This window comes from Leptonotus elevatus, chromosome 2, assembly GCF_054856555.1.
Source record: "Leptonotus elevatus isolate MCC_2025b chromosome 2, RoL_Lele_1.0, whole genome shotgun sequence".
In the NCBI taxonomy this organism is placed as follows: Eukaryota; Metazoa; Chordata; class Actinopteri; order Syngnathiformes; family Syngnathidae; genus Leptonotus; species Leptonotus elevatus.
Window position 1 is genome coordinate 38,749,505 of NC_141240.1, and position 23,961 is coordinate 38,773,465.

The 23,961-nt window shown below is 41.0% G+C and overlaps 4 protein-coding genes and 1 non-coding gene across 12 annotated transcripts in view; 3 read left to right on the forward strand and 2 right to left on the reverse strand.

Annotated features, from left to right (window-relative positions):
• LOC147179944 (IQ motif and SEC7 domain-containing protein 1-like) overlaps nt 1-6,090 on the forward strand; it is a 64,165-nt gene extending 58,075 nt beyond the window's left edge. For all 6 annotated transcript variants that reach the window (XM_086067464.1, XM_086067467.1, XM_086067465.1 and 3 more), the window contains one exon: nt 257-6,090. In XM_086067464.1, the coding sequence (XP_085923590.1) occupies nt 257-1,450 (1,194 nt within the window). In that variant the 3' untranslated portion in view covers nt 1,451-6,090. The remainder of the gene's footprint in view (nt 1-256) is intronic.
• Nucleotides 6,091-7,609: 1,519 nt separating this feature from the next.
• Nucleotides 7,610-7,691, reverse strand: trnas-cga (transfer RNA serine (anticodon CGA)). The gene has a single exon. It is a non-coding gene; the product is annotated as a tRNA-Ser (tRNA).
• Nucleotides 7,692-8,034: 343 nt separating this feature from the next.
• Nucleotides 8,035-10,572, forward strand: smim11 (small integral membrane protein 11). Its single transcript, XM_086069241.1, has 3 exons — nt 8,035-8,134; nt 9,226-9,433; nt 10,251-10,572. Exons 1-2 carry the CDS (start codon nt 8,120-8,122, stop codon nt 9,412-9,414), a joined length of 204 nt encoding a protein of 67 aa, XP_085925367.1. The 5' UTR covers nt 8,035-8,119; the 3' UTR covers nt 9,415-9,433; nt 10,251-10,572.
• A 702-nt stretch (nt 10,573-11,274) lies between these two features.
• LOC147179947 (uncharacterized) lies at nt 11,275-15,576 on the reverse strand. 2 transcript variants are annotated; one of them, XM_086069862.1, is made up of 7 exons: nt 15,425-15,576; nt 15,039-15,140; nt 14,719-14,952; nt 14,385-14,625; nt 13,139-13,388; nt 12,623-13,049; nt 11,275-11,741 (listed from the first exon to the last, which is right to left on the reverse strand). In XM_086069862.1, the coding sequence occupies exons 1-7, from the start codon at nt 15,445-15,447 to the stop codon at nt 11,480-11,482; spliced, it is 1,539 nt and encodes a 512-aa protein (XP_085925988.1). In that variant the 5' UTR covers nt 15,448-15,576; the 3' UTR covers nt 11,275-11,479. The 2 variants fall into 2 exon arrangements, with proteins under 2 accessions (XP_085925988.1, XP_085925987.1); XM_086069861.1 differs by having other exon boundaries at nt 14,719-15,140; nt 15,425-15,574.
• Nucleotides 15,577-16,756: 1,180 nt separating this feature from the next.
• On the forward strand, nt 16,757-23,961 carry cyp4f3 (cytochrome P450, family 4, subfamily F, polypeptide 3). Of its 2 annotated transcripts, XM_086069859.1 has the most exons (13): nt 16,757-17,091; nt 17,162-17,306; nt 17,394-17,447; nt 18,713-18,840; nt 20,847-20,968; nt 21,050-21,196; nt 21,289-21,403; nt 22,767-22,833; nt 22,907-23,036; nt 23,106-23,239; nt 23,331-23,395; nt 23,533-23,615; nt 23,689-23,961. In XM_086069859.1, exons 1-13 carry the CDS (start codon nt 16,888-16,890, stop codon nt 23,900-23,902), a joined length of 1,608 nt encoding a protein of 535 aa, XP_085925985.1. In that variant the 5' UTR covers nt 16,757-16,887; the 3' UTR covers nt 23,903-23,961. The 2 variants fall into 2 exon arrangements, with proteins under 2 accessions (XP_085925985.1, XP_085925986.1); XM_086069860.1 differs by lacking the exons at nt 21,289-21,403; nt 22,767-22,833; nt 22,907-23,036.

The following is a 23,961-nucleotide window of genomic DNA, read 5'->3' on the forward strand; positions in this document are numbered from 1 at the left end:
AAATGTGCTAAGTCGAGTTTTGTCTTCTGGATTATTAAAGGCTGTTGTTTTATGTTCTGTTACATCCATATGTTATTGTGAGTTGTAATTTTGCACAAGTGGCAGAATGCTGGATGAGTGGTTTACAAGACATGTTTACAATAGCTACCAACGACCTAATTTAAGCGCAAACTATGAATGTTGTCTACATTATTGTTGTCTGAACATTTTGCACAGGAAGTGGTGTCCAACTGAACTTGTTTGCTGTTCCTGTCAGGGGTCTATCATCAGCAGCCCACGGCCACACCAGCAATATCACCCCGGAGGGATTCTGGCCTACAGCCCCATGATGGCGCCCTCGTCTCCAGCAGCCTACCGGCCGCACCGCCCTACTCAGAGCCCCGGTACGGGGGTGGGCGGTGGGCCGGGGCTCTGTCACAACCAGGGTGGGCCGAGCACGTCCCCGCTCACGAGCGGGGGCGGGGCTGGGGCCGGCGCCGGGATGGCGATGGGGGTTGGGCCGGGCGGCGGCGCCCGGCTGGGGAACTTTTTTGGCAGCCGCAGAGGGAAAGTTCCTGGTCCCCTGATGATGACATCACCGACACCGCAGTGCCCCCCGAGTCCCCTGATGATATCCTCCCCTCCCCATTACCCCGCCCCCGAACCACCCATCGCCCACCCGTCCTCCCCTTCCCCATGCCCCTCCCCATCTGCCAACCTCGGCCAGTCGGACCCGGGCGGCATTGCCGTGGGAGGAGGCACGGGTGGGGCGCCGTCCAAGCTCCAGGCTTTGCACGCTCAGTATTGCCACGGCAACAGTGGGGGAGGCGGGGTCAGCGGGCACCAGCCGCAACAGACTCCCCCACCGCCTTACCACCACCATCACCGATACCACATGCAAAGCGCCCCGCAGCACCACCCCCTCATGCACAGAGTGTCGGTCCCCCGGCGCCAGGTCCCGTCCAGCTGTGGCCCTTCTCATATCCAGCAGCATCAGCGGATCCAGCAGGCCGCCGCCCAGCACCAGCGCTACAACGCGGCCTCAGGTTTCATCACGCCGCCACCGCTGTCCCCGCACTCGCCCCTCACCCCGACTACGCCGCACGGACTCTACCGGCCGGGCGGCGGGGGCAAGCTGCCGCTCACCATCTCGCACTCGCAGCCCCATCCCCACGCTCACTCTCACAACCACGCCGTCCACTCCCCGCTAAGCCCCTCTCCCGCCAGCTCGCCCTCCACACACTTCATATTCTCCACGGCGCCCCCCCAGACCCCTTCGGCGCGCCTGGTCTCTCAGACTCTGCCGCAGCCCTACGCTCCCCAGTACCCGCCGCTCTCCTCCATCCCGCCCCCTCCTCCGCACTCCCCGTTGCCGCCGCCGTCCGCCGCGCCGCTCTCCCCGCACCCGGGGGCGGGCGGCGTGCCAGGTCCCAAGTCGAAACCGGTCAGTCGGATCAGCACCGTCGTGTGAGGAGTCGGCGAGCCAGGGCACCGTCCCATCTCGGCGTTGGCTACCGGGGGGCGGCGCCCCACCTCGTCACCTGCCACCGGGGTGCAGTATTCAAAGGGAGAGGGAGCAGGAGGAGGGGCGGAGGGCATGTGCAGGTGTATCAAAACGGCCGCCTGGTTAGACGGCGAGAAATAAGAGGAAAGAGGAAATTACTGAGCCTGTGTTACTTTCACATCAATTTTCCCTGCAACTAGAGCCACCCGTCTCGCCATGTATAGGTTCAACCATCATTCGGGGTTGCAGACACTTTAGTGAGGAGTGACAACTGTGCCTGAAGCGCACGATGCTTGCACGTGGTAACGGCGGTTTTCACCTGACAATTCCCAGGAGTGGCCAGTGGGGGGTGTTTTTGTTAGTTTGATGCACTTTGTGTCTGATCAACAGCCATGCATGACTGAGTGTAAAAGGGGGAAGGACTTTTTTGTTGTTGTTTTTTGTTTGTTTTTTTACCTCTGTGCTTTGTGAAAATGTTTTGGCTCACAGGGTTTTTTCACTCTCATTCTTATGGACTGGAACGGTCAAGACAGCAAGGCAAGCATGACGACAAGTATCAAGTGAAACATCAAGACCAACATCAACATGAGAAGCCGAACATTGAGTCAAACATCAAGACAAGAAGACAAACCCGAAAACCGATATCAAGACAAACATGAAGACAAAACGAGAAGACAAGAATTCTAACAAACATCGAGCCGAACAACAAGACCATCATCGAGTTGAGGAGACAAACATGGGAAAATACACAAACATCTCACGTTAGGATGTATACAGTATATCATGTATATCAAGTATTCCAAAGGTATACAAAAGTAATTGATGTATTGATGTTTTTGTATGAGACATTGCCAAGGAAGGAGATTAAGCTATTATCATATCATGACGCCAAACAGGGTGCATTCTGGGAAACAGAGTCTTTTTTTTATACAATCGGCTATAATTACCATCATTAGGATACTAATCCTGCATATTTAGTCCAACTGTGGTATTATTATGCAAAATGCATAGTGCAAGTATAGTTACAATTTCGTGGCTAGTAATGTTTAACACGCTGATATGACATTCTACATGAGGGGCGAGGCAAAGTATTACTCGCTACGAGTTTTATCTAATCGGGCGCACCGATTATTGACACGATCAAGAAACCTGTGTAATATTGTCATATTAATTTAGCCATATTTACCCTAAAAATCATTTTAATTAAATGGTGGGTTATTTGATTTATTGTAAATAATAAAATCAACATTTGTTAGTGAAGAAAACAATTTTACATATATTTTATTACATTACATTAAAAAATTGGTTGATAAACTAATTTGCTCCCAAAAACATATAAATATGTTCTGTTTTAAGTGTCCCAAAGACAAATTTATACGTGTTTTTATGTTCTTTATGCTAGAGCATACAGAAGGCTTTGATGCAGCCTCTCAACTGCAAAGAACGGTTGAAGAAATGGTAGTTATTACACAAACGGCCAGCAGGTGGCAGCAGAGCATAGGAAATGGCCATGTTGGAAAAACTCGGTTACTCAGAATTCTAAACAGATTTGTGAATAATGATGAAACTTAGCTATATTCTAATGCTAATTGCTACAAAACGGAAACAGATAAAAAATGAATTTTTCTTCCTGATGAAAGAAGAGACACTAATCTTTTTTTGGTAGGTTCCATGTTTTTATAGCAATACAACACAATATTCTGTGGGCCTTGCAAAATCAGTCAAAATCCAGTAAAACAGCCGGCCGGGATAAAAGGGGACTGCTTCTGTGAAAATGGCTGGGAGTGAATGAGTTAAATATAAATAATGAAGTTACAAAATGAGAAGAAATTGTTTCATCATCAAATTGATCTATTTAGATAATTTAGTTAATTATTATAAATGTTGAATTTCCACTTGAGAGTTTAATCTGAATAATTTTTACATGAATTTGAACTATTTTTTTAAATTAACTATTTTCATAATTTAGTCACTTAATTATAATTACATTAATTATAAAGAATGCGTTGATTTCCCCTTGAGGGATTAATCAGTCAAATAGATTGTAAACATTTCAATCAGCATAAATGATTATGTAAAAATGTCATTTTATTCAAATTAAATGTTTTACGTACACATTTTAACTTGGCCCATCCTTTTAAGAATCATCATCATGTGACTCTTGAGCACTGAAGTTGCCCACCGCTGTCCCAACATGGAGTACAATCACGTTTGCGTTCACATAATCCTAATAATAATTTTGCAAAGTGGAGAACAAGGTGCCTTCTGACAGGAGGATGGTAAAATATGAATCATGGTCATTTCACACCACACCAGATGTAAAAGGTACTTTTTTTGGAGGAAGCTGGACCTACACACATATACTTTTCTATGATTATGATGGTTATTTTTTGCACTTATGCAAATATGAGCGTCGCCTTTGTGAGCGCGTGCATGTGAAGCGTACAGTGTGTGTTGTCTTGAATCTGCGCGTATGTGTATATGTGTGTGCGTGCAACTGCGTGCATGTGAGTGACTGTGAAGTTCTTCAGGGTTCTGCTGAGCATATTTGAACTTGATTCTTTTCTACATTTGCGTGCGATGTGTTGCGAGCAGAAACGACGTGATGGCGTTCCTCTGGGCACCTGATTGGCTCCCCTCTTCTTTTTACTACCAAGATACACTATTGAGTGCAATCTTATTTTTCTTTTTTAAACAACAAAGACAAGACTAGGCTAACAGCTAAAAGTCTTCACTGAACACATCACGACTTGGTGATGACTCCAAGTGTCTTTACGCTGACTCTCCTATGACTTGGCGATGACTTGAAGTCTTTACGCTAAATATGTCACACAACTTCATGAAAACTTGATGACTTTTAAGTGTCTTTATACTAAACTGCACGTCAGTTGATGACTTGGCGTTACTTCACATTGATCATGTCACTGAACATGTCACACGGCTTGATGGTGATTTTTAAATTTCTTTACAGTGATCACAATTTGTAAATCGACGACGATTCCAAGGGCCCTATTTTCATAGACTGATTTACATGGGATTGGTGTAAAAACTGGCACTTCTTCATTTTTATGCCGGGGCAAGTCTATTTTACCGTGTTTAAGAATTGCGACTCACTGGGCATTCCGGTGGACTAAGGGTGTTTTCTATTTGTAAAATAGACTGAATTTTACAGTAATATTTACACTTGGAAGGGAGTAAAATAAAGAATTGGAAAAAAATAAATAAAAGTCACACTCACGACCTTCAGCTTGGGAGACTGCCACACTACCCCCTGAGCCATGCCCTTCCTACTGTATGCTTATGTCAAAGAGGAGAACAAAACAAAAACAAAACATCGCTTTTGATCTTGGAGTTACGAAGATTCCAGCTGACACGAGCGTTACACTAGCAGGAGCTGCATGGCGCCCAAGCTGAGGTTCGTTCCTCAACCCTTAAGTGACTTTTATTTTTTTCAATTCTTTATTTTACTCTTCCAAGTGTAAATATTACTCTAAGACTGAGTCTATTTGGTCATTCATAAAATATGACAACAGCGTGCATCGCTCCCTCTGAATCATTGTAGAAATCTTTTTTTTTTTGTTTTATCATCTTAAATACCATGACCTTGACCATGGCTATGAAAATAGGGTCCCAAGTGTCTTTACACACGTCAGGTGACTTGGCGATGACTTGTAGTGTCTTCACACTGAACATGTCAATGACCTGATGACAAATTTAAATGTCTTTACACACATCGTGTGACTTGATGTCTTCACGTGTTTTTACGCGGAACACGTCATTTGCTCAGATCTTTATTTGAATGAAGCAACAATGATTTCATGAAGTACTTTAAGAGCCTACTAATGCCATGAAGTAATGGACAGTGCAGTGTTTGAGTCATCGTGTTTGAGCACCATCTTGCCGTTTAGCGTGGCTTTTGTCGGCCGTGGGACTTTTTCCAATCGCAGTCTTGTCTGACACTGCGCACACAAATTGAAACATTTCATTTAAATGGACTATTTCCCTTGACATGTTTGATTTTGCACCAGTTGAGCGTTCACTTAAAGCAATCAAAAGACTGGATGAAAATGAAAAAGTGCGTGTGTCTTTTCTTTTCTTTTTTTAAGTGTGCAGCACGTTGACGTTTGAAAACACAAGCAAAAATAGAGGCATGATGCTCTCTCGGCCCAGCTCTTCTCTCCATTATTGCTGTGCATGTCTTATTTATTATTACGGTATCTGCACTGAATGGAACTTTGTATTATAAGCCACTGTGTACATAAAAACATGTTGTATTCAATGAAAAGCAGCTCTTTTTGTCAGGAACCAATAGCGATGTTTTTCATTTTATAGGAAATCTTTTCTGACTGCAGCTGCCGGCAAAACAGGGATTGTTGTTTTCTTTTCAAGAAAATCAAATGACAAATGTTGTCTGTGCTTCCTGTGCTGAGGTAGTACGTGTACCAGTAGTGTCAAATACTGTACGTGTCCACAGAGATTACATTATTTTAAAGATGATTTAGCCATGTAAAGAAATATATTACTTGTAACTTGGTTTTCGACATCGTTGCAGAGGCAAAAGTGGAAATATTTATTGCTCTGAACATATAAAAGTCTGTTCATGTGGATGGAAGGTTGTTTTTTTGTTTGTCACATATAGTCACACAATCCATTTCTGTACTGCATAACCTTACGAGGGTCGCGGGTGAGCTGGAGCCTAACCCAGTTGACTTAAGGCAAGAAGCAGTGTGCAACATCCTGGTCACTGATCAGCAGCCAATCGTGGGGCGCATATAGATAAACGATTGCTCACGTTCATATAGGGACAATTAAGAGTCTTCAATTAACCTACAAAACATGTTTTGGGAATGTGGTCGGAATCCAGAGTACCCGCAGATAAACCTACGAAAGCATGAGGAGAACATGCAAAGTCCACACGGGGAAGCAGAAAACCTGATTCAGAACCGGAACTAGTGCCACTCGTTAACAGTACATCTATGATTTAAAAAAGAAAGAAAGAAATGCATTTCCAGTAATAACGTTTTACTGCCTTTCCAGAATCTTAATAACGTGTTTCTTATTCTTTCATCAAAATATCCTTAAAATCAAGAACTATTGACGTTTTTACAATATATTTCTTGTCATGGTAAAATTGGCTCATTTTGGGGCGGATCTGTTTCATATAATGAGACAGCTCCCTCATACTGAAGATTAGTGAGGGGAATTTTGTCAGCTCTTCAGTGGCGCCTCAATATTTTTATGCTTCAGTTAATTTATGCATAAAATGAATTGCAAATGTTAGAAATACATAATGTAAAATGAGCCTTACTTATATTGCTTTAATAATTCACGCCGGCTCTATAAATCAGATATTTGTTGACCGAAACATTGCTAAATGCTAACACCAATAAACCAAAGGCTCGATTAGATTGACAACCAGAAGGCTGGCACTCATTCGGAAGTCTGCATTTTCGCCTCGCTCACCATCTAGTGTTGCCGATGGTCGGCATCTTGCTTCGACTAGCCGTAGCCAAGAAGATTGAAACAATTGTGTGGCGCATGGATGCCAAATACAAACACCCTGTCAACAACTTCACGGAGCAGTCAAGTAATACTGTATTTCACAAGCTAATGCTGTTATCTAACACTATCACTGGCTAATTTAAGCCTAGTGCATCTCCTCCACACATACACTTAAAGCTAGTGCTCATAGCGATTCCATTTATCATGGAGGCAAGCGATTCATCAAGTCACCAAATTACACTTGAAGAACAGTGTTGTGGTGTGGCGCATGACAAACAAACCCCACTCTGGCGTACACAACTTAGCCTAACATTAGCATAACAATATTAAAAGACACACTTCGGCAAGCCGACCATTAATTACTTGGTTCACTAAGTTTGTCTTCTGCAGGTATTCGTAACAGGAAGATGGCGGCAAAACATGTCAGCCAAGGTGCGGTGCGACATATGTAATATAATTAGCGATTACTAGACCTATGATTATATATATATGATGTGATAGAAGATATTTTCCTGCATATTAATAAAATGTATAGTGGTTTTTTAAAATGAATAAACATTGAAACATCGAAAAATTCTACACACTGCCTCTTTAAGAAATACTGGTTATTTAAAAATAGTAATGCGTCACGAACAGGATTCGAACCTGTGCGGGGAAACCCCATTGGATTTCGAGTCCAACGCCTTAACCTCTCGGCCACCGTGACTACACTCCTCTAATAAAGCAGTACTTAACAACTTTATATTAAACCATTCTTGTTTATTGTCATGCCTGACATTTTCGATGGTTGCACGTTATTGACATTGGTCAGCTATTTAATACTAACGTGTGCTCCGTGATTTCAAAATATGACGTAAAAAAGAGCGTAATGACATAGGGAAACAATGTGTAATTTCTTTTCAGACTTAATTGAAGCATTTTAAGAAATCCAGTTGAATACATGATTGCTAAATTGTTTTTTAAAACAATTAAATTAAAATTTAGTGCTGTGTAGCGTTTCATCCCAGCTACCAAGAACGCAGCACGACTAAAGCATTTTAATTGGTTGTTTAAGTTCTAGCCCCGCCTCTTTCATGAGAAGCTGTCTTCTGGTGTTGTTTGCCGAAAACTAACTTGGACGGTCACAAGCTAAAAATGATCAATTGGAAGGTAATCGATTCAAACTCATATCAGAAACGACATGTAAATGACAATTGATTGATTGTGTGTTCGTTTTAAGTTCTTTTATTCCTGATTTTTCCCTTTTGCTTGTTTTTACAAAACCCTGTACTGCCAGCTGTCGCTAGCGTCATGCTAATGCTAATTTGCCATGTTTAACTATACGGCGGCGGTGCTGCTGTGACAACTGTTTATATATCTTTTAGCATTTTTCCGTGTGTGGGACTCGCTAGTGATCCTTCAATGTTAATAAAAGCGCTCTTAGTAGTGTATGTGCGTGGCTTATACGGACGAATGAATGTCACTCGATGGCTGGTGTGCAGCTGTCTCGCTCACATTGAACTCTCCTCCGACCCTACATGGTCCTGGCATGCTGCGCCTGCTATGTAACGATGAAATCAGGGACATATAAATACATCAGCGGTGGGACTGTGAGTACGTGCTGTATTTCGGGTGAAATGTCAGAATCAAATGCATTAGAACCTTTACAAGTTAATCAATTTTGACCTTTTCAACGCACATGGCCAACGGTTCAATGTTACAGTACTTTTTTTTGCACGATTTGCTGTTTCCTGCCAAGGCGCTGAACGACGAAATGCACGTATAAGATTAGAGGTCAAATTAAGCTCAGCAGTAAAGGTTGTAGATTCATCCTGAAATTTCACCGGAAAGCCCAGAATCCCACGACCTGAGCAAAAATCAAAAAAAAAATCAGTCACTGTCATACAAGTCACGAGTCATACAAGCTTGTTCACACAATATATTCGCACATTAGCCACTTCACACTCAATATGTTCTTCTTGCTTTAGTCAGCTACCCAAATAGTTATTTATGGTTCCAAAACCAGTCTCTGTATTGTCAAGTTGAGCGAGTCTATCATAAGTTTTAGCTAACCAAATCCGAAGTTATAAAATTGCTGACTTAAGGCCGACTCTAAGCAAGTCATGTGACTTAAATCCATCACCTCTGGTAAGGTATGCATCGGGGCTGCAGCCTGCTCCTCTACAATTTATTCTTCTTTCAGTTACTCCTCTGCGGTTGGGAAATTGTGTAGTCACTGCACTTTTTATGTATGTTGGCAGGCTTTGGACAACGTACCCGTACTCTTGTACATCTTGGCTCTAAAGACACTGATCCTGTGTTTGGGCTTCGCTGGGGTAAAGATCTACCAGAGTAAGAAAGTAGAGGCAGCGCTCAAGCAGCAGCAGGCCGAGAAGAGGAAGTTGGCCCAGAGGACACAGGAGGTCATCGATAACTTGAAGGAAGACTGAGAGGAACTTCTGAACACTGGTATAAAAGCTGATATGCCACTTCATGTACCAATTATATTTTAAATAGGGTACACACATGCAGATTTTTTACTTTCATTAAGATTTTGTGTTTATTTTTAATGCGAGAAACCTTACACATGGCAACAAAAACATGTTGCTGCCCTTAGAGTTGGTGGTGTACTCTATGACAAAGATAGCATATCAGGACTTAAGAAATTACTGATAAATGCTTACTCAACATTTCAAGACAGAGGTCAAGTTTAACTAAATGGCCACGATAATTTACCAAATATGAAATGAGCATCACAAACGTGGACATTCCTAATTATGTGCTTAGTCCAGTCTGTGCATTAAATAGCTTAGAGGCACAAGCTCCTCCGGTGTTTCTGACTGAAATGGCCTGTTTCCTCTTGGAAAAGAGAACAATTTGAACTCCTTTCTTTTCTGATTCGTACACTTGTACACACAATGCAGCTAGGCATGCTTTAAAAAAATATATATCTTCACAGCCACACACACATGGGTCCTGTTTCAACTCAATGATGCATTGTAGCCTTTGACGTAACCTGGAAATGGCGGTAGAATAACCACACAAAAGGTTTCGTTATCGTAAACATTGAACCGGTTTAACATTTACAATCGTCGACCTTGAATATTTTCCAAGCAGAGCGTGGAGGGGAAAAAAATCACAACACAGCCTACACCAAATGATAATTTTCATTATCATTCCGACGCATCCGAGAGCAGGGCTTTTGCCGACTTTCTTTAAACGCTCAAATGTGACCCTATTATCGGATTATGTGTCTCACGATCTGTCTTGTCCTTTTACTTTCTAGGGCCAAGCAACCGAATGGACCGGACTGTGTGTGTGCTTGGTGCTGCGTTCTACAGGAAATCACACAACGCACAATTTATTTATTGAATTTTATAACATGTATTATTTGTACTTGAATGGATAAAAGATTGCTTAACATTCAGTATTTCACTGTGCTATTTTCTGAAGTTCTCCAGTTCTCTTACAAGTTGATGTATTGCACATATTAATGTGCAATATCTGATCATGAGCCATTTTCAGCAGTAAAAAAATATTTTGTCCAGAAGTTGACATTATTTTTCATGTACAATACATACAATTAAAAACACATTTTCCAACTTGGAGTCGACTGAAGATGACATCATTTGTGCTGAAGAAATAGGTAATGACCAATCATGGCTCACCTGTTTTCTGTGTTTGGTCAGCAAATTGAGCCATGATTGGTCATTACTTTCAAAGTAACAATAACTGCAATATAATCGCAATATTAAAATTGCCACAATATCGTCATGCTACAATATTTAAAGCACCACATCGCCATTTTTTTTTTACTTTTCATCACCATAGACTGATAGTTTACGCTGCCAAGCCAACAGTAACATTGTTTGAAAAGTAATTCAAAATGACAGAGCAACTATACTGGCATAGTATTGTGATAATTATCGTATCGTGAGATTCATATTGTGATATATTGTGACATTTGGATATCGGTACATTCCTAATTAATGTATTTCCTCAGAACAGGTGATATCAGTAGACAGCAAGTGGCAAAATTCGTTCTTAAAAGTGTTCATGAAAAATAATGTAGCTATCACAAATAAGACAAAATATCTTCTTACTTTTGAAAATGACTCAATGAAGTAAAGTATCCCTTTAATGGAGATCTATTCTGACTACCCATTCTTCAAAATGTGTATCATTCCAATTGTTTTCCATCTGGAAGTAGTTAGTGTACTGGAGTTCTGTTTACCAACATTTGAGGCAATGCACATCACGAAAAAAAAAAAATCTTCCGGCACATTACCAAACAAATATCACAAAGTGGATACACAGGTTGCATTCAAGTGACTTTTAATTCATACGTACACAACCGTGAAACATTTTTCACTGAAAGCCACACCCAGGTAGTGATCAACTACTTTGCAGTGTTCTGCACCCACGTGCTAAACTTGACTGACATTACATTTAAGATTTGTCACATGGTACGCCAACAGTAAAGCGTGCAAAAATGTGTGACACTGAGAACACAAACTAGTCGTCAACTTGCAGACACGATGGCAGGCATGACGCGAGACGGGATCTAACGGCAAGCCGTTCTGCTGGGAAGAGACCAGATTGAGGACTCGCTTGGAGCAATGTAGTTTGGACATATGGAGTCATCAGTCGAGAGGTATCTGTGCGTCTTTTGGGTGAAAGAGTGGACCCAAACTGCAGTGGAAGCCGTCCATTGTGGGTTGAAAGGTGCTGTGCCCGGTCGTTGGATTGACGATGTGATGGGTACAGGGGAAAACATCTGTCAGATGCAGGAAAGTCAATCACGTAAATAACATGCAAGCAAGAGCTAGACAAACAACAAGGTAAGATGTCGACAGTCCCGCCAGTATTTTGTGGGCATTTTTTTTAGGCAGATTGAAGGATTTTCAAAGCTTTAGTTGTGATGAAATATTCAATTTTTTTCCTCTCCACAGTGATTAGTCACACCCATGCGCCCCATCTGATTGGAATACCCATTCACTTGATATTTTAGAGACATTTGAAAACATGCACGCAAATTGCTGATAACATGGTAGATGGTATATCTCGGACAAAGTAATGATTCATTAAATCATAATTTACGACAATGAATATACACATTTGAGTATACGGTGTATATACATACATGATAGACTGACACAAAGTGACACATTTTAGGAAGTCAATTTCTCATCACATTGTGGGCTCTGCTTGCGAACATCACATGACCAACCCCAGAAAAAGGTGAGCTGTGATTGGTCATTACTTGAGCTCTGAGCAAATGTGATGTCATTGACAGTCAAAAGCAAGTGGCAACATGGCTGCCCCTGAGATGGATAAAAATAATAATGGGTGGATTTTGCTGCTTAACTCATACTATACAAACGCAATATTAATAAGGCCATGTAGTGGCCGAATATAAAAAATGTTTTTACTTGACTTACTCTGTAAATAATTTGCAGCGCAATTTTACAATTGTTTGGGGGACTGCCATGATTCAAGGAAAGCTACGATTGGTCCATTTCTCAGAAAAGTTGCTGTGACTGACTGAAATTGCAAATACGTGTATAATTCACAGCAATTAGTTGAGGTCGTATGATTTGTTGCAATTGCGACATTGTGAATTCCTGGCGGGACTGCGGTGATAAACTTTAAATGTACCTGTTAACTCTCTGAGGTGAAATGGAGGCTGGCAAGTCTTGTTTTTGAGGGCTTGACATAGTAACATAAGCATCCTGAGCTAACACGCAAGAACTGCGGCTGACCTGCGGTGACATCATCATGTAACCAACACCCTCCCCTTCAGAGCGTTCGCCATCACATGGCTGCTTGCTCATGTCCATGTAGCAGTCGGGCTCAGGCAAGGTGATGCTATGCAAGCTGAGAGGAGATTGAGGTTCTGTTGTGTTGAGTTCTTGGCACTGCGTTGGGCCCATCTGGACGTCAGAGTTTTTCTTCTCTCTGTATTTAAGTCTGCAGCGTTTAGGAGCCAGGAGTGGATTGTGGTTAGAGGTCGGGGACCGGCTGAAATCCGGAAGCGCCCGCAGTGCTCGGACCGTGTCCCGAACGACTTCGTGAATGTGCTGTGCTGTCAAAGCAGAGGAGGAGGGAGGGTCACGCTCCAGTGGTGAAGCAGCAAGTAGCCCGATGTCAACGCAGCGCGAAGCTCATTAGCACCTTGGTCTTTGGCTTCAAACCAGAGCTCTCCGGGGCCGACCGGTGACGAGCGGCCGAGCTCCAGAAAAAAGGAGCCCTCCAAGTGGCCAAAGCGCCGAACGGCAAGCAAAGGTATCGTAACCGAGGGCAAATCACTGCACGCGCCCACTCGGACCAGGATGAGAGAGGTCGCGGTGAGGCAGAGGCGGAGCTCACCTGCCAGAGACTTTGAGCGACCCAGACCCTGCGGACTCACCGAGACGGGCCAAACCTTGAGCAAAACATATTTCATATTTTCACTGCTATAGGTTTTTTTTTATTTTTTATGGTCATTTAAATCATGCCTGTGCAGTTGGTTTTATAAAGGGCATAGTTCACACAACTGTTCCCAAATCTTTTTTTATTATTATTTTTTTTTTAAATAAGAATGTGATGCAGGGGTGTGCAACGTATGACCCAGTGGCCACATACAGCCTGCGCTTTGATCTTTAATCAGGCTCATCAAGTATTTACATCATCTTGTAATATTTGTATTCACTCATCTCAAAAACTTGTTTAAATGTATTGCAAAGAAAATAAATTGTAAACTACTGTAGACTATTTTACACGTTCACTTAACATTTTACACTTTTTTTAAACTGGTAAACTTATTGCCAGTTAACCAGATCAAAAATATTGGATACATGTGTATTTCTTTTTTGGCCAAAATTAAATTTACAGTAAAATAAACAATTTTATTATATTTTAATTCATTTGCTTAAATAATATTGTATTGTCATTATATTGTAAATATTTTATAGAATAGTAAAATAATGGCTTTATTAAAGTGGTTATTTTTTTATGATTAATTAAAATTAAAATTAAAACATGAGAATACATTTCAATTGTAATAACATAATTTTACATTGTAACTCCATGCTGCGATTGTAACCCCAAATGACCAGGCCAATCAGTCCGTTTTAAAAATCAGACGTGGCGAGCACAAAAGTTTGGCCACCACCCACATGGTGCAAGTAGCGCCCCAGGACCACATGACTAGCGTGTGGGCCTGTTCTTAAAGTAACTCTCGAGCGGGCACATTGTGATCTTCTAGTAATGTTTAAGGGATCATTTGAAAATGACAACACTTGCAAAGATTTGTAGAAATAAAGTATTGCAAATCGATATGCATTTGCCTTCCACCTTGTCATTTCTATAATAAGTGTTTAAAAGGTATGTTGAGCAAATGTGTTGTTCCACGGTGTAAAAAGTGACAAGCTGATCAAACCTCTTTGAAGAAGGCTGCAGGTGGCAGAGTGCAATACCCATCATCTTCATCATCACACGCCTGATCTTCATCTCTATGCTCCTCGATCATTTTCTTGATGGACAGGTACCATGCTTCTTGATCTTGCTGGTTGTCCGCCACCAGCAACATCGTCTGGTCCTGAGCATACAGCACCACCGTGAGGCCTTTCCTGGAACTGCTCAAGCAGCCCACGCCAATGCAGCACCTCAGGTAAATGACCCTGGGAAAGAGAAATTCATGTTACTTTTCAAAGGCAAAATGTTACCATTATCATGTAAAAACTTTATAATTTGTAATTAGAAAAAGAACAAACCCTTGCTTTTTTGGCCCAAACAGAGTAGCTTTTCCAGATGACTTCTCCATTGCTGCAAACTTCTCCAGGGACTTGTACCACTCAAGTCGACTTGATCCGGTGTGACTTCCTGCTCTGAGGACAAAATATCTTCTGTTGCTCCGCTCAAGCATGCCCAGGTAACCTTGTTTCACCACATCACTGTGCTGCCCCGAGTAAGTCACAAGGGCACTGAGCAGATGGATGGAAGTCTGGCTGTTGCAGAAGAATTCCCCGTACGAATCATAAGGGGTCACCTGCACCCTAATGTGATGGCCCAGCTCACCAACTCTTACTGGTACCTGACAATCACTGCTGGAGAGTTTGGTCGCCATTTGTTCTGAGCCAGCAGCCCCCGTGTTGGACCAGTCAACCATCTCCATATCCAGAGGTAACCCTGCACACTATTTGTAGTAGAAAATGACGAGTGAACAAACAATACATTGCTCATAAACGAGTCTCCTGCTATATCTAGGTCAGCGGAAACTTACACATGTTTTTTGCTTGATCAAATGGCATAATATTGGATTTGAACTTTGCCAAAAGAACACTAACCGTGGGATATTTTCAAATTAAATACCTTATACAACATGAAACGATGATTTACAAAAATGTTCTGTTAAACGTAATTCCAAAACTAGCTGACTGTCTAGCTAATTTAAGTTAAAGCTGTTGAGCCAAAACTCACCTGTTTTGAACAATTATGAACATATACGTTTTCGTTTCATTTGTGTCTGCAAGTAGAAGTCAAACGAGGAATTTTTAAACGACTTTTTCGCACCACCATGTCTTAATCTTGGCCAGGTGTAACAGAGACCTAATCAACGGAGATTTTTTTTTTGTGTGTGTCTTTCTTCTTTGTAGTAATTACACGCCTCTGTGGCGTATTGCTGCCCTCTACAGTGTGTTCTTGGCATTGCAAGGTTGTTGCAAGGTTACAGTAAATGGTAAAACTGCTATATATTTGTTTTCCAATCTTTATTAAGCCTAGAGGGCATCGCCAAGCAATAATGTCACAAATGGTATATGGAACTAAAATCATGTCTCATGAGAACTCTGGGGCTGCTTAATTGAACACGAAGCTTCTACATTGACACCTTGATTTTTTGAGTTTAATACCAAGCTCAAAGTGGCCAAGCTCAAAATTCAAATACATGCATGTATCAAATAAATTTTCCCAATTGAAAATAATTGAAATGACATGAATCCTATGGAATCCGATTTGTGTCAAACAAATCTGATTCCGCACAATCCATTCCATAATCCCCCAAAACACTGCAAACAACTTCTGCATTTGGCAAATCAGGTCGAGGGACTTCCTTCCTGCTTGGGTAAATGACACAGGAGACCAGGACAGGACTTTAAACATCTACAATGTATTTTGTTTTACAGTCTTCCAGAGCAACAAAATTTGACAATATGCCCAATGTTTCCATATCATTCATGTTTACATATATCATTTAAGTATGCTGACCTGTTTTCCAGGTTTCATCATGTGATGTTGTACATATACACTAGAGGCTTGTAAATAAAATATAAATATAAATACATAATAAAAGAGAGCATAGATAAATAATGGGTTTGATGAAGTCTATTTTTAAGCCAAAACAAACATGCTGAGTACAATTGTGTTTGATATGTGCCTTTAAGTCGTTAGTATTGTATATGCCTTGCACGTGTTTGCATTTTTTTATATATTTTTTTGCATATTTGACTATCCAATAAATGAGTCAAAGTTCATCACCGACTGTGGCCGTCCTTTTTGTAATTTTTCCACTTTACTCAAGTGGGTAATTCTCTTCTCTTTGTTCTGTTGGCGTATTCTGTTTTGCCATCAAATGATTCTGGCATGGATAGATGAACAAAGAGACATTATTTGTAGCAAATAAATGTTCCATTGTAGTGTAGGTATTCCGTCCATCCATTCCCAGCTGACTTTGAGGCGGGCTACACAATAACAAATAACATCACCACTGTCAACCAAATCTCACAGCCACAACAGAGAAAAAAAAGGAAGTAATGTGTCTCAGAACGATTACAAAGGAGGATGTTCATGTCGAAATAATTGCCAAAAGCAGTTGTGTTTTGCGTAACATCAACACTTTCTCCTTACAGATCACCACCAAACTGCTTTCGCTGTCTGTTGCCGAGATGTCTCTCCTCTTGCGCGTCTTCTCGCAGGTGTTCTGTTGGGCCGCCCTTAGCCAGGTCCTACAAGTGGCTGCTGCAGGACTGGTTGCCGTGGTTACAGTCTGGACCAGCAGGTTGTTGCTTCAACATGCTTGGTTCACTTGTAGGCTGTCGTGTTTCAGCAAGCCTCATGCGGATTCTTGGCTTATAGGTCACCTGGGTCAGGTAAGTCACACACATTTATACTGTACGCACGTGCATTATAACTATAATATTCTTAATTGTCTGCGATCAGATGCAGAGTACAGAGGAAGGTCTCCTCCAGGTGGATGAGTTAGTGCAGACATACAAACATTCCTGCAGCTGGTTCCTGGGGCCCTTCTATCATCTGGTTAGACTCTTCCACCCGGACTATGTCAAACCTCTTCTAATGGCACCTGGTATTGTAACATCTTCACCCCGATTGTTTATTATAAGGCGATATATAAATTCACGCAGCAACAGTGTCTCGTTCTCCCTCTACGCAGCCAGTATTACTGTGAAAGACGAGCTCATCTATGGTCATCTCCGTCCATGGCTTGGTGAGTCAAAAATGAAGAAGCTAATACAACATGTTGTAAGATGAGTCGCTCTGAGGTTGTTTAACATTTCAAAACACACAGGAAGATGGCTAGTCGCGTAATAGTGGTTATAAGTGGGAGGAAAGCAGATAGATACCACTAGAATTTTTTATACATTAACCCCCCCCCCCAATTCAATTATTCTTATTTCTAGTTCCTGATCGTAAAACAGCTACAAGAGGGTCGCAAGTAAAAAAATAAAAAATAAAAAAAAACTTGAAATAATACCTGGTATGTATATGTAAATAGTGCTAATTTTGTTAACGAAAGCTAAACAAAAATATTTTCATCAACACACATTTTTCACAAGACAAAAACTAGACAAAAACCCTCATTAACACAATAACTGGGACAAAATCAGTATGCATTTTCGTCGATTAATTAATTAAGACAAGACGAAAATGTACTTCGCTTAATAAAAACTGAACTAAAATGAATGGACATTATAGTTTATGAACAAAAACGAGACAAATATTATATGGTTTTGTAACATCTTGTCTCTGCTAATCTGTCACGTCTGTGACACTGTCACGTGACACACAGTGACACACCCCCTTTCAAATCTGCAGCTAACGAGTGCAACAGGCACAAACACATGGAAAAGACAGGAGGTGGATTCACAGTAAACTGTAGTAAACCGTAACATTAATCCAATGGCTATAATGTTCCGACAGTCCGACCGCTAACTAACGGTGGCTAATTTACTAACTCATAAGCAGGAGCCATAGTAGCCAATATAATTGTGTGTCAAAATGTTTTTCATCATAAAAATGAGAGAACATTTTATATGAAATAGTTTAAGATCCGAAATGTTCAACATAATCTGCTGACAAAAGAAAAAAATACAGTGGTAACATAATTGTCCTGACTAAAACTAGACTAAAACGTTGGCAATTGTTGTTGACTAAAACTAGATGAATAAAATTATGTTTTCTTGGACTAAAATAAAGACTAAAATGCGAGATTTAAAGCTGACTAAAAGTTGACTAAATAAAAAGGGCATGAGGTTGACTAACTATGATAAAAACGAACAAGCGTGATTGAAACCGGACTAAAACAGAGACTAAATTTTAAAATGTCTGATAAAATGAACACTACTCAGATACAGTTGTGTTTCAATGATTGCGCTACTGGAGGATAACAAATAAATATTATTTCATAATTTTTAAGTCTGATGTGCTTGCAAATAAAGCTCGGTGACACAAACAGTGATTATTGTCTTTCAGGGGAGAGTCTGTTGCTCAGCAATGGGGAGGTGTGGTCCCGCAGGAGGCGCCTTCTGACTCCCGCTTTTCATTTCGACATACTGAAGAACTACATTGCAAGATTTAACACTTCAGCAGACGCCATGCATGTAAGACGAAAGGCATTGTGCGTAATCATATAATCAATTGTTGCTTTCAACTCCCGCCCTCAAGGGTCTTCGAGAGCAAGCGAGGTACCCTCATGGTTTGTTTGAGATTATTTTTACAGACCAGATGCAACCCTACCATAAATCTGGCCCTTGGAAAGCACTAGTATGATTGACAGCAGCATGGGCCATTACGCTAGTGATTCCCAATCGCAGTATCACAGCACGCTAGTGAGCCCTGAAAAAGATAAATGATCCCATTTCACTTAATTATGATCGATTTACTTCAAATAATGTATCTTTGCACAGCTATCTATGCCAAGGACATAGAGCAGGGATGTCAAACTGCGGTCCTCGAGGGCCGGAGTCCTGCAGGTTTTAGAGGTTTCCCTACTCGAACTGCAGCTGATTCCAATTAACAGAATCATTATGAGGCTTATTCAGAGCTTGCTGGTGAGCTGATCATGAATCAGCTGTGGTGAAGAAGGGAAATGTCCAAAACCTGCAGGATTCCGGCCCTGGAGGACTGGATTTCGCCATCCCTGACATATAGTGACAGGCACAACAAAACCATTAACCTGTTACCATTCATACAACATAAAAGTTTTGTGTTCAACTGAACAAGCTTAGATTTCACAATGACCAAGTCCATTTTTGAGTAAATGTAGATCCTTTTCTAATATAAATACACAGTATGTGCCTTTGCACAACAAAAGTTGGGAAACAATGCCAAGTTCACTGTCAGTGCAGAATGCAGATTAATCATCGTCTAATTTAAAAAATGTATAAAAGCACAATTACTGGAAAAATATATATAGCCTAGCGCAAGGACATGTTGCTAAATTAGTTTATAGAATTGTTACATTGTCTTTCTTTTTGTGTTGATTTTGTGTGTGTGTGTGTGTGTGTGTTGATCAGGGGGGCAGATGTTTTTACTACTTTCTGTCCCCTTTCATTTATTTTATTTTAAAGAGTGAAATAAATTTAAATTGAATTGAATTTTAGAATACTGTATGTTGAGTCTTGTATTCTGAAATAGAAATTAAATGCACTGTCAATGTAATTGAATTTAGAGATTTGTTTCTAGACATATTGTACATGTTTGAAGGTAATTGCTGAAAATGACTGAAAGCTATGTAATACTCAATTGTGTATATAGAACGTTAAACTGCACCCAAAAAAAAAGTAAATTATAGTTATAACTTAACATTAACCCAATGGCCATAATGTTCCATGTTAATCCGACCGCTAACTAATGCTAGCTAACTTACTAGCTCATAGCATGGAGCAAAAGTAGCCACTTGTTGACATACTGTAATTGTGTTCTTCATCAAAAAGATGAGAGGAAATTTTGTGTGTAATAATGTGAAATAGTTTAAGATCCGAAATGTTCAACATTATCTGCTAACAAAAAAATATATATATAGGGGTAAAATGATTGTCCTGACTAAAACGAGACTAAAACGTTGACTGTTTTTGTTGAATAAAACTAGACGAATACAATTGTGTTTTCTTGGACTAAAATGCTAGATTTATAGTTGACTAAAAATGGCCTAAATAAAAACGGGATGACTAACTATGATAAAAATAAAAAAATAAACTATGTGTGATTGAAACTGGACTAAAACTGAGACTAAATTTAAAAATGGCTGATAAAATTAACACTAGTGCTCAATTAATTTTGTGACCACCCCAAGGAAAGAAGATAATATTGCAACCCCCACCCCCCCCCCCACCCCTCCCAAACTCTCCACCGCGACTATATTTGTCTGTAAAATTGTTGTAAGTAAGCTAATACTCCTTCCGCACGCGCTGACAATGACAGTGCCATTGCCACCTACTGTAGTGGATGTGCAATTACACGTTATTTTAGTATGGCGGAGGGGAGTTCCCTGAGGTCACGCGTGCCCTCCCAGGGAAGCCCGCCCCACTATTTGACAAACACTGCTTTACAGTGATTTCATCTGGCATGTGGAAACTGCGTGTGCCTTTCTCTCCACGTGTCACAGGATAAATGGCGGCGTCTGGTGGCAGAGGGCAGCACGACTGTCGAGATATTCGACCATGTCACTCTGATGACATTGGACAGTTTACTGAAATGTGCTTTCAGCTACAGCAGCAACTGTCAAGAGTGAGGATGCGCCACTGATCCATTTTGTTTGACCTTTAACCTTTTTAATTTGGTTAGTAACACATCCCCGTCTCGCTCCAGGTCAAGCAGTGAGTACGTGTCAGCTGTAGTGGAGCTGAGTGATCAGATCATAGCGCGGCGTCAAAATATTCTGCATCACTGGGACTGGATTTACTGGAAGACGCAACAGGGGAAACGCTTTAAGAGGGCTTTAAACATCGTGCACAGGTAACACACATGCGGATACAGTCTGGTAGAAATAATGCTGACTCGTCATTGATCATGTGACAGAATGATTATTAAATACTGTATTAATGCAGTTTTACAAGCAAAGTTGTTCAGAGGCGCCGCGCCCTCCTCAGCGAGACTTTGTCTGATTCCACCTCAACACCTCGGAGGAAAAAGGATTTCGTGGACATCATCCTGCTGTCCAAGGTTTTCGCTGCACAATGAGACAATTTTAAAACATCACTTTGATCCCTTCCAATGCATTTACTTTTGCTGGAGACTGAATACGTCAGGGTTTGACATTCATGTTGAATATAAGACGAGAAATCAATATTTCAGTTTCCATTTCGACACATAGTATTCACATCTGGATCTGATACGAAACACAAATATAGGACTATTTCCTAAACATGATATTTTAAAATTAGGGGTGTCAGGCGATTAAAATTAATAATAATAATTAATCACATAGTTAACTCATGATTAATTACACACTTTATATATGTTCTAAATGTACAATGAAAGTAGTTTTTATACTCCTGTCAACAACAAAAAAGTTAAAGTAATAGAAATATGGCTGCATTTTTAGTCATTGATATAGTAATTTCATAATAATTCATTAAATTGAATTCAAGTTAAAAACGAGTGTGTTATTTATTTGTGTTGAGGTCATTTGTCTGCCACTAGATGGCATAATTGCACTTGTAAGACGGTGCCAGTGCATTTTTTGTTTCATATTAACAGCTATCTAATCTTCAACATGACATAACTTGTAAAATTCTGCGCATTTTTAAAATTATAAAATACAACCCTAGTCTCCACAAATATTTGCATTATTTATACATTTATTACTGCTAAATTTTGAGGTGGACTTTTCTGCTGCGTTGCGACTGGAATTCCACCAGTACAGGCTTTCCAAGTAAGAGGCGGCCATTAACTCATTCACTCGCAGCCATTTTCATCGAAGCAACCCCCTTCACTCCCGGCTGTTTTACTGGATTTTCACTGATTTTGCAAGGCCCACAGAACATTCTGTTCTATTGCTATAAAAACATGGAACCTACCAAAAGAAAGATTAGATTATCTTCTTTCATCAGGAAACAAAAAAGCATATTTGTGTCTGTTTCCGTTTTACAGCAATTAGCATTTGAATATAGCTAAGTTTCATCATTATTCACAAAACAGCTTGTTACAACACGGCCCTGTTTGATCTCTTATACTCTGCTGCCACCTGCTGGCCGTTGTTGTAATAACTACCATTGTTTCAAGCGTCCTCTTCAGTTCAGAGACTGCATCAAAGCCTTCTGTATGCTCTAGCATAAAAATAAAAATAAACATCAAACATTTTTGGGGACCATTGTAATATTTAAAAAAAAATTGTGGTGAACTTTAAATCAACTCAAAATGAACGCACTAATTTTGACACCCCATAATTTGATCTTCTAAGTTGCGTATCAGATCTGCAAGTAAAAGTTTAAATGTTGATCTCATATTCATCTTTTGGTGTCAAAACTAAATGGTTTCAGTCGAACAGTAAGATTAAAGAAAGAAATTGCATTAAACATAACAGGATGAAGATGGACGAGGCCTAATAGACGAGGAGATCGAAGCTGAGGCCAACACTTTCATGTTTGCGGGTGAGACTATCAGAGGATGATGTTTGAGGACTGAAAGTTCGCTTTTATCCATCACAGCCATCCTTCTCCTCAGGTCATGACACCACAGCCAGTGCCATTTGCTGGACGCTTTATAATTTAGCACGCCATGCACACTTTCAAGAAACATGCAGGAAGGAGGTGTTGGAGCTTATGCAAGGGCGCGAAGGACAAGGAATCGAGTGGTTCGAAAAGAAACAAATACTTTGAATCTGAAAAGTCTGTGTGACCTACTCGCATGTGTTCATCCCCAGGGAGGATCTGTCCAAGCTTCCTTTCACCACCATGTGCATCAGAGAAGCGCTGAGGTTACACTCGCCGGTCCAGGCCGTGACACGGAAGTACACCCAAGACATGCCCCTGCCAGGGAACCGGACAGTACCAAAGGGTGAGACGGAGACAGTCGAAAAAGGGAATCTGATCAGATGACTTGTGGGTGTCCGCTTGTGTGAATGTCATTTTTCATGAACCACCCACAGGAGCCATCTGTTTAGTCAGCATTTATGGGACACACCACAACCCTGCAGTATGGACAAATCCACATGTAAGAAACAAGATCAGTCATTTTTCATGTTGATGTTTTCTGTAATTGTGACATGTCCGTTGTGGTATTAACACGTCAGATAAGTCTCTTCTGAATGCTGTTGTTGTGTCTGACTGTGTTCATGTACTCTCTCACAGGAGTTTGATCCTCAGCGTTTTGAACAAATCAACCGAGAGGGCCGCTCTTCACACGCTTTTATTCCCTTCTCCTCAGGCCCCAGGTGCTGCCTCATCCTGACCTCAGCTAAATCAGAGATCACCTATTTTGTTTTAACCATGTTCTTGCCTTCACAGAAACTGCATCGGTCAGAAATTTGCACTGGCAGAGCTCCGTGTTGTTGTGTCGCTGACACTGCTCAGATTCCGCTTGACACCGGGGGTGAACCCCAAACTTGGATCCGGTGAGGTTCGTCGTCTACCCCAGCTCGTGCTGAGGGCAGAGGGCGGCATGTGGCTGCAGCTGGAGCCTTTGACACCGCCCAGTATGGATGCAGCAGAGGATGCGTGATGCTGATTTGTTGTATTGTTGACCAAAATCGTTAAAGCTAAATTGAAATGCAAAGAAAT

Bases quoted from the DNA above. Each gene is read 5' to 3' on its own strand.
- cyp4f3 (XM_086069859.1), top strand. From the start codon at position 16,888: ATGTCTCTCCTCTTGCGCGTCTTCTCGCAGGTGTTCTGTTGGGCCGCC. The intron at 22,834-22,906 runs GTGAGACTATCA...CCTTCTCCTCAG, and splicing joins CAACACTTTCATGTTTGCGG to GTCATGACACCACAGCCAGT. The intron at 23,616-23,688 runs GTGCTGCCTCAT...TTGCCTTCACAG, and splicing joins CCCTTCTCCTCAGGCCCCAG to AAACTGCATCGGTCAGAAAT.
- LOC147179947 (XM_086069861.1), bottom strand. From the start codon at position 15,119: ATGGAGATGGTTGACTGGTCCAACACGGGGGCTGCTGGCTCAGAACAA. The intron at 13,050-13,138 runs GTGCTAATGAGC...CTGCTTTGACAG, and splicing joins GTTTGAAGCCAAAGACCAAG to CACAGCACATTCACGAAGTC. The intron at 11,742-12,622 runs GTACATTTAAAG...TGCATCTGACAG, and splicing joins TCACCTCAGAGAGTTAACAG to ATGTTTTCCCCTGTACCCAT.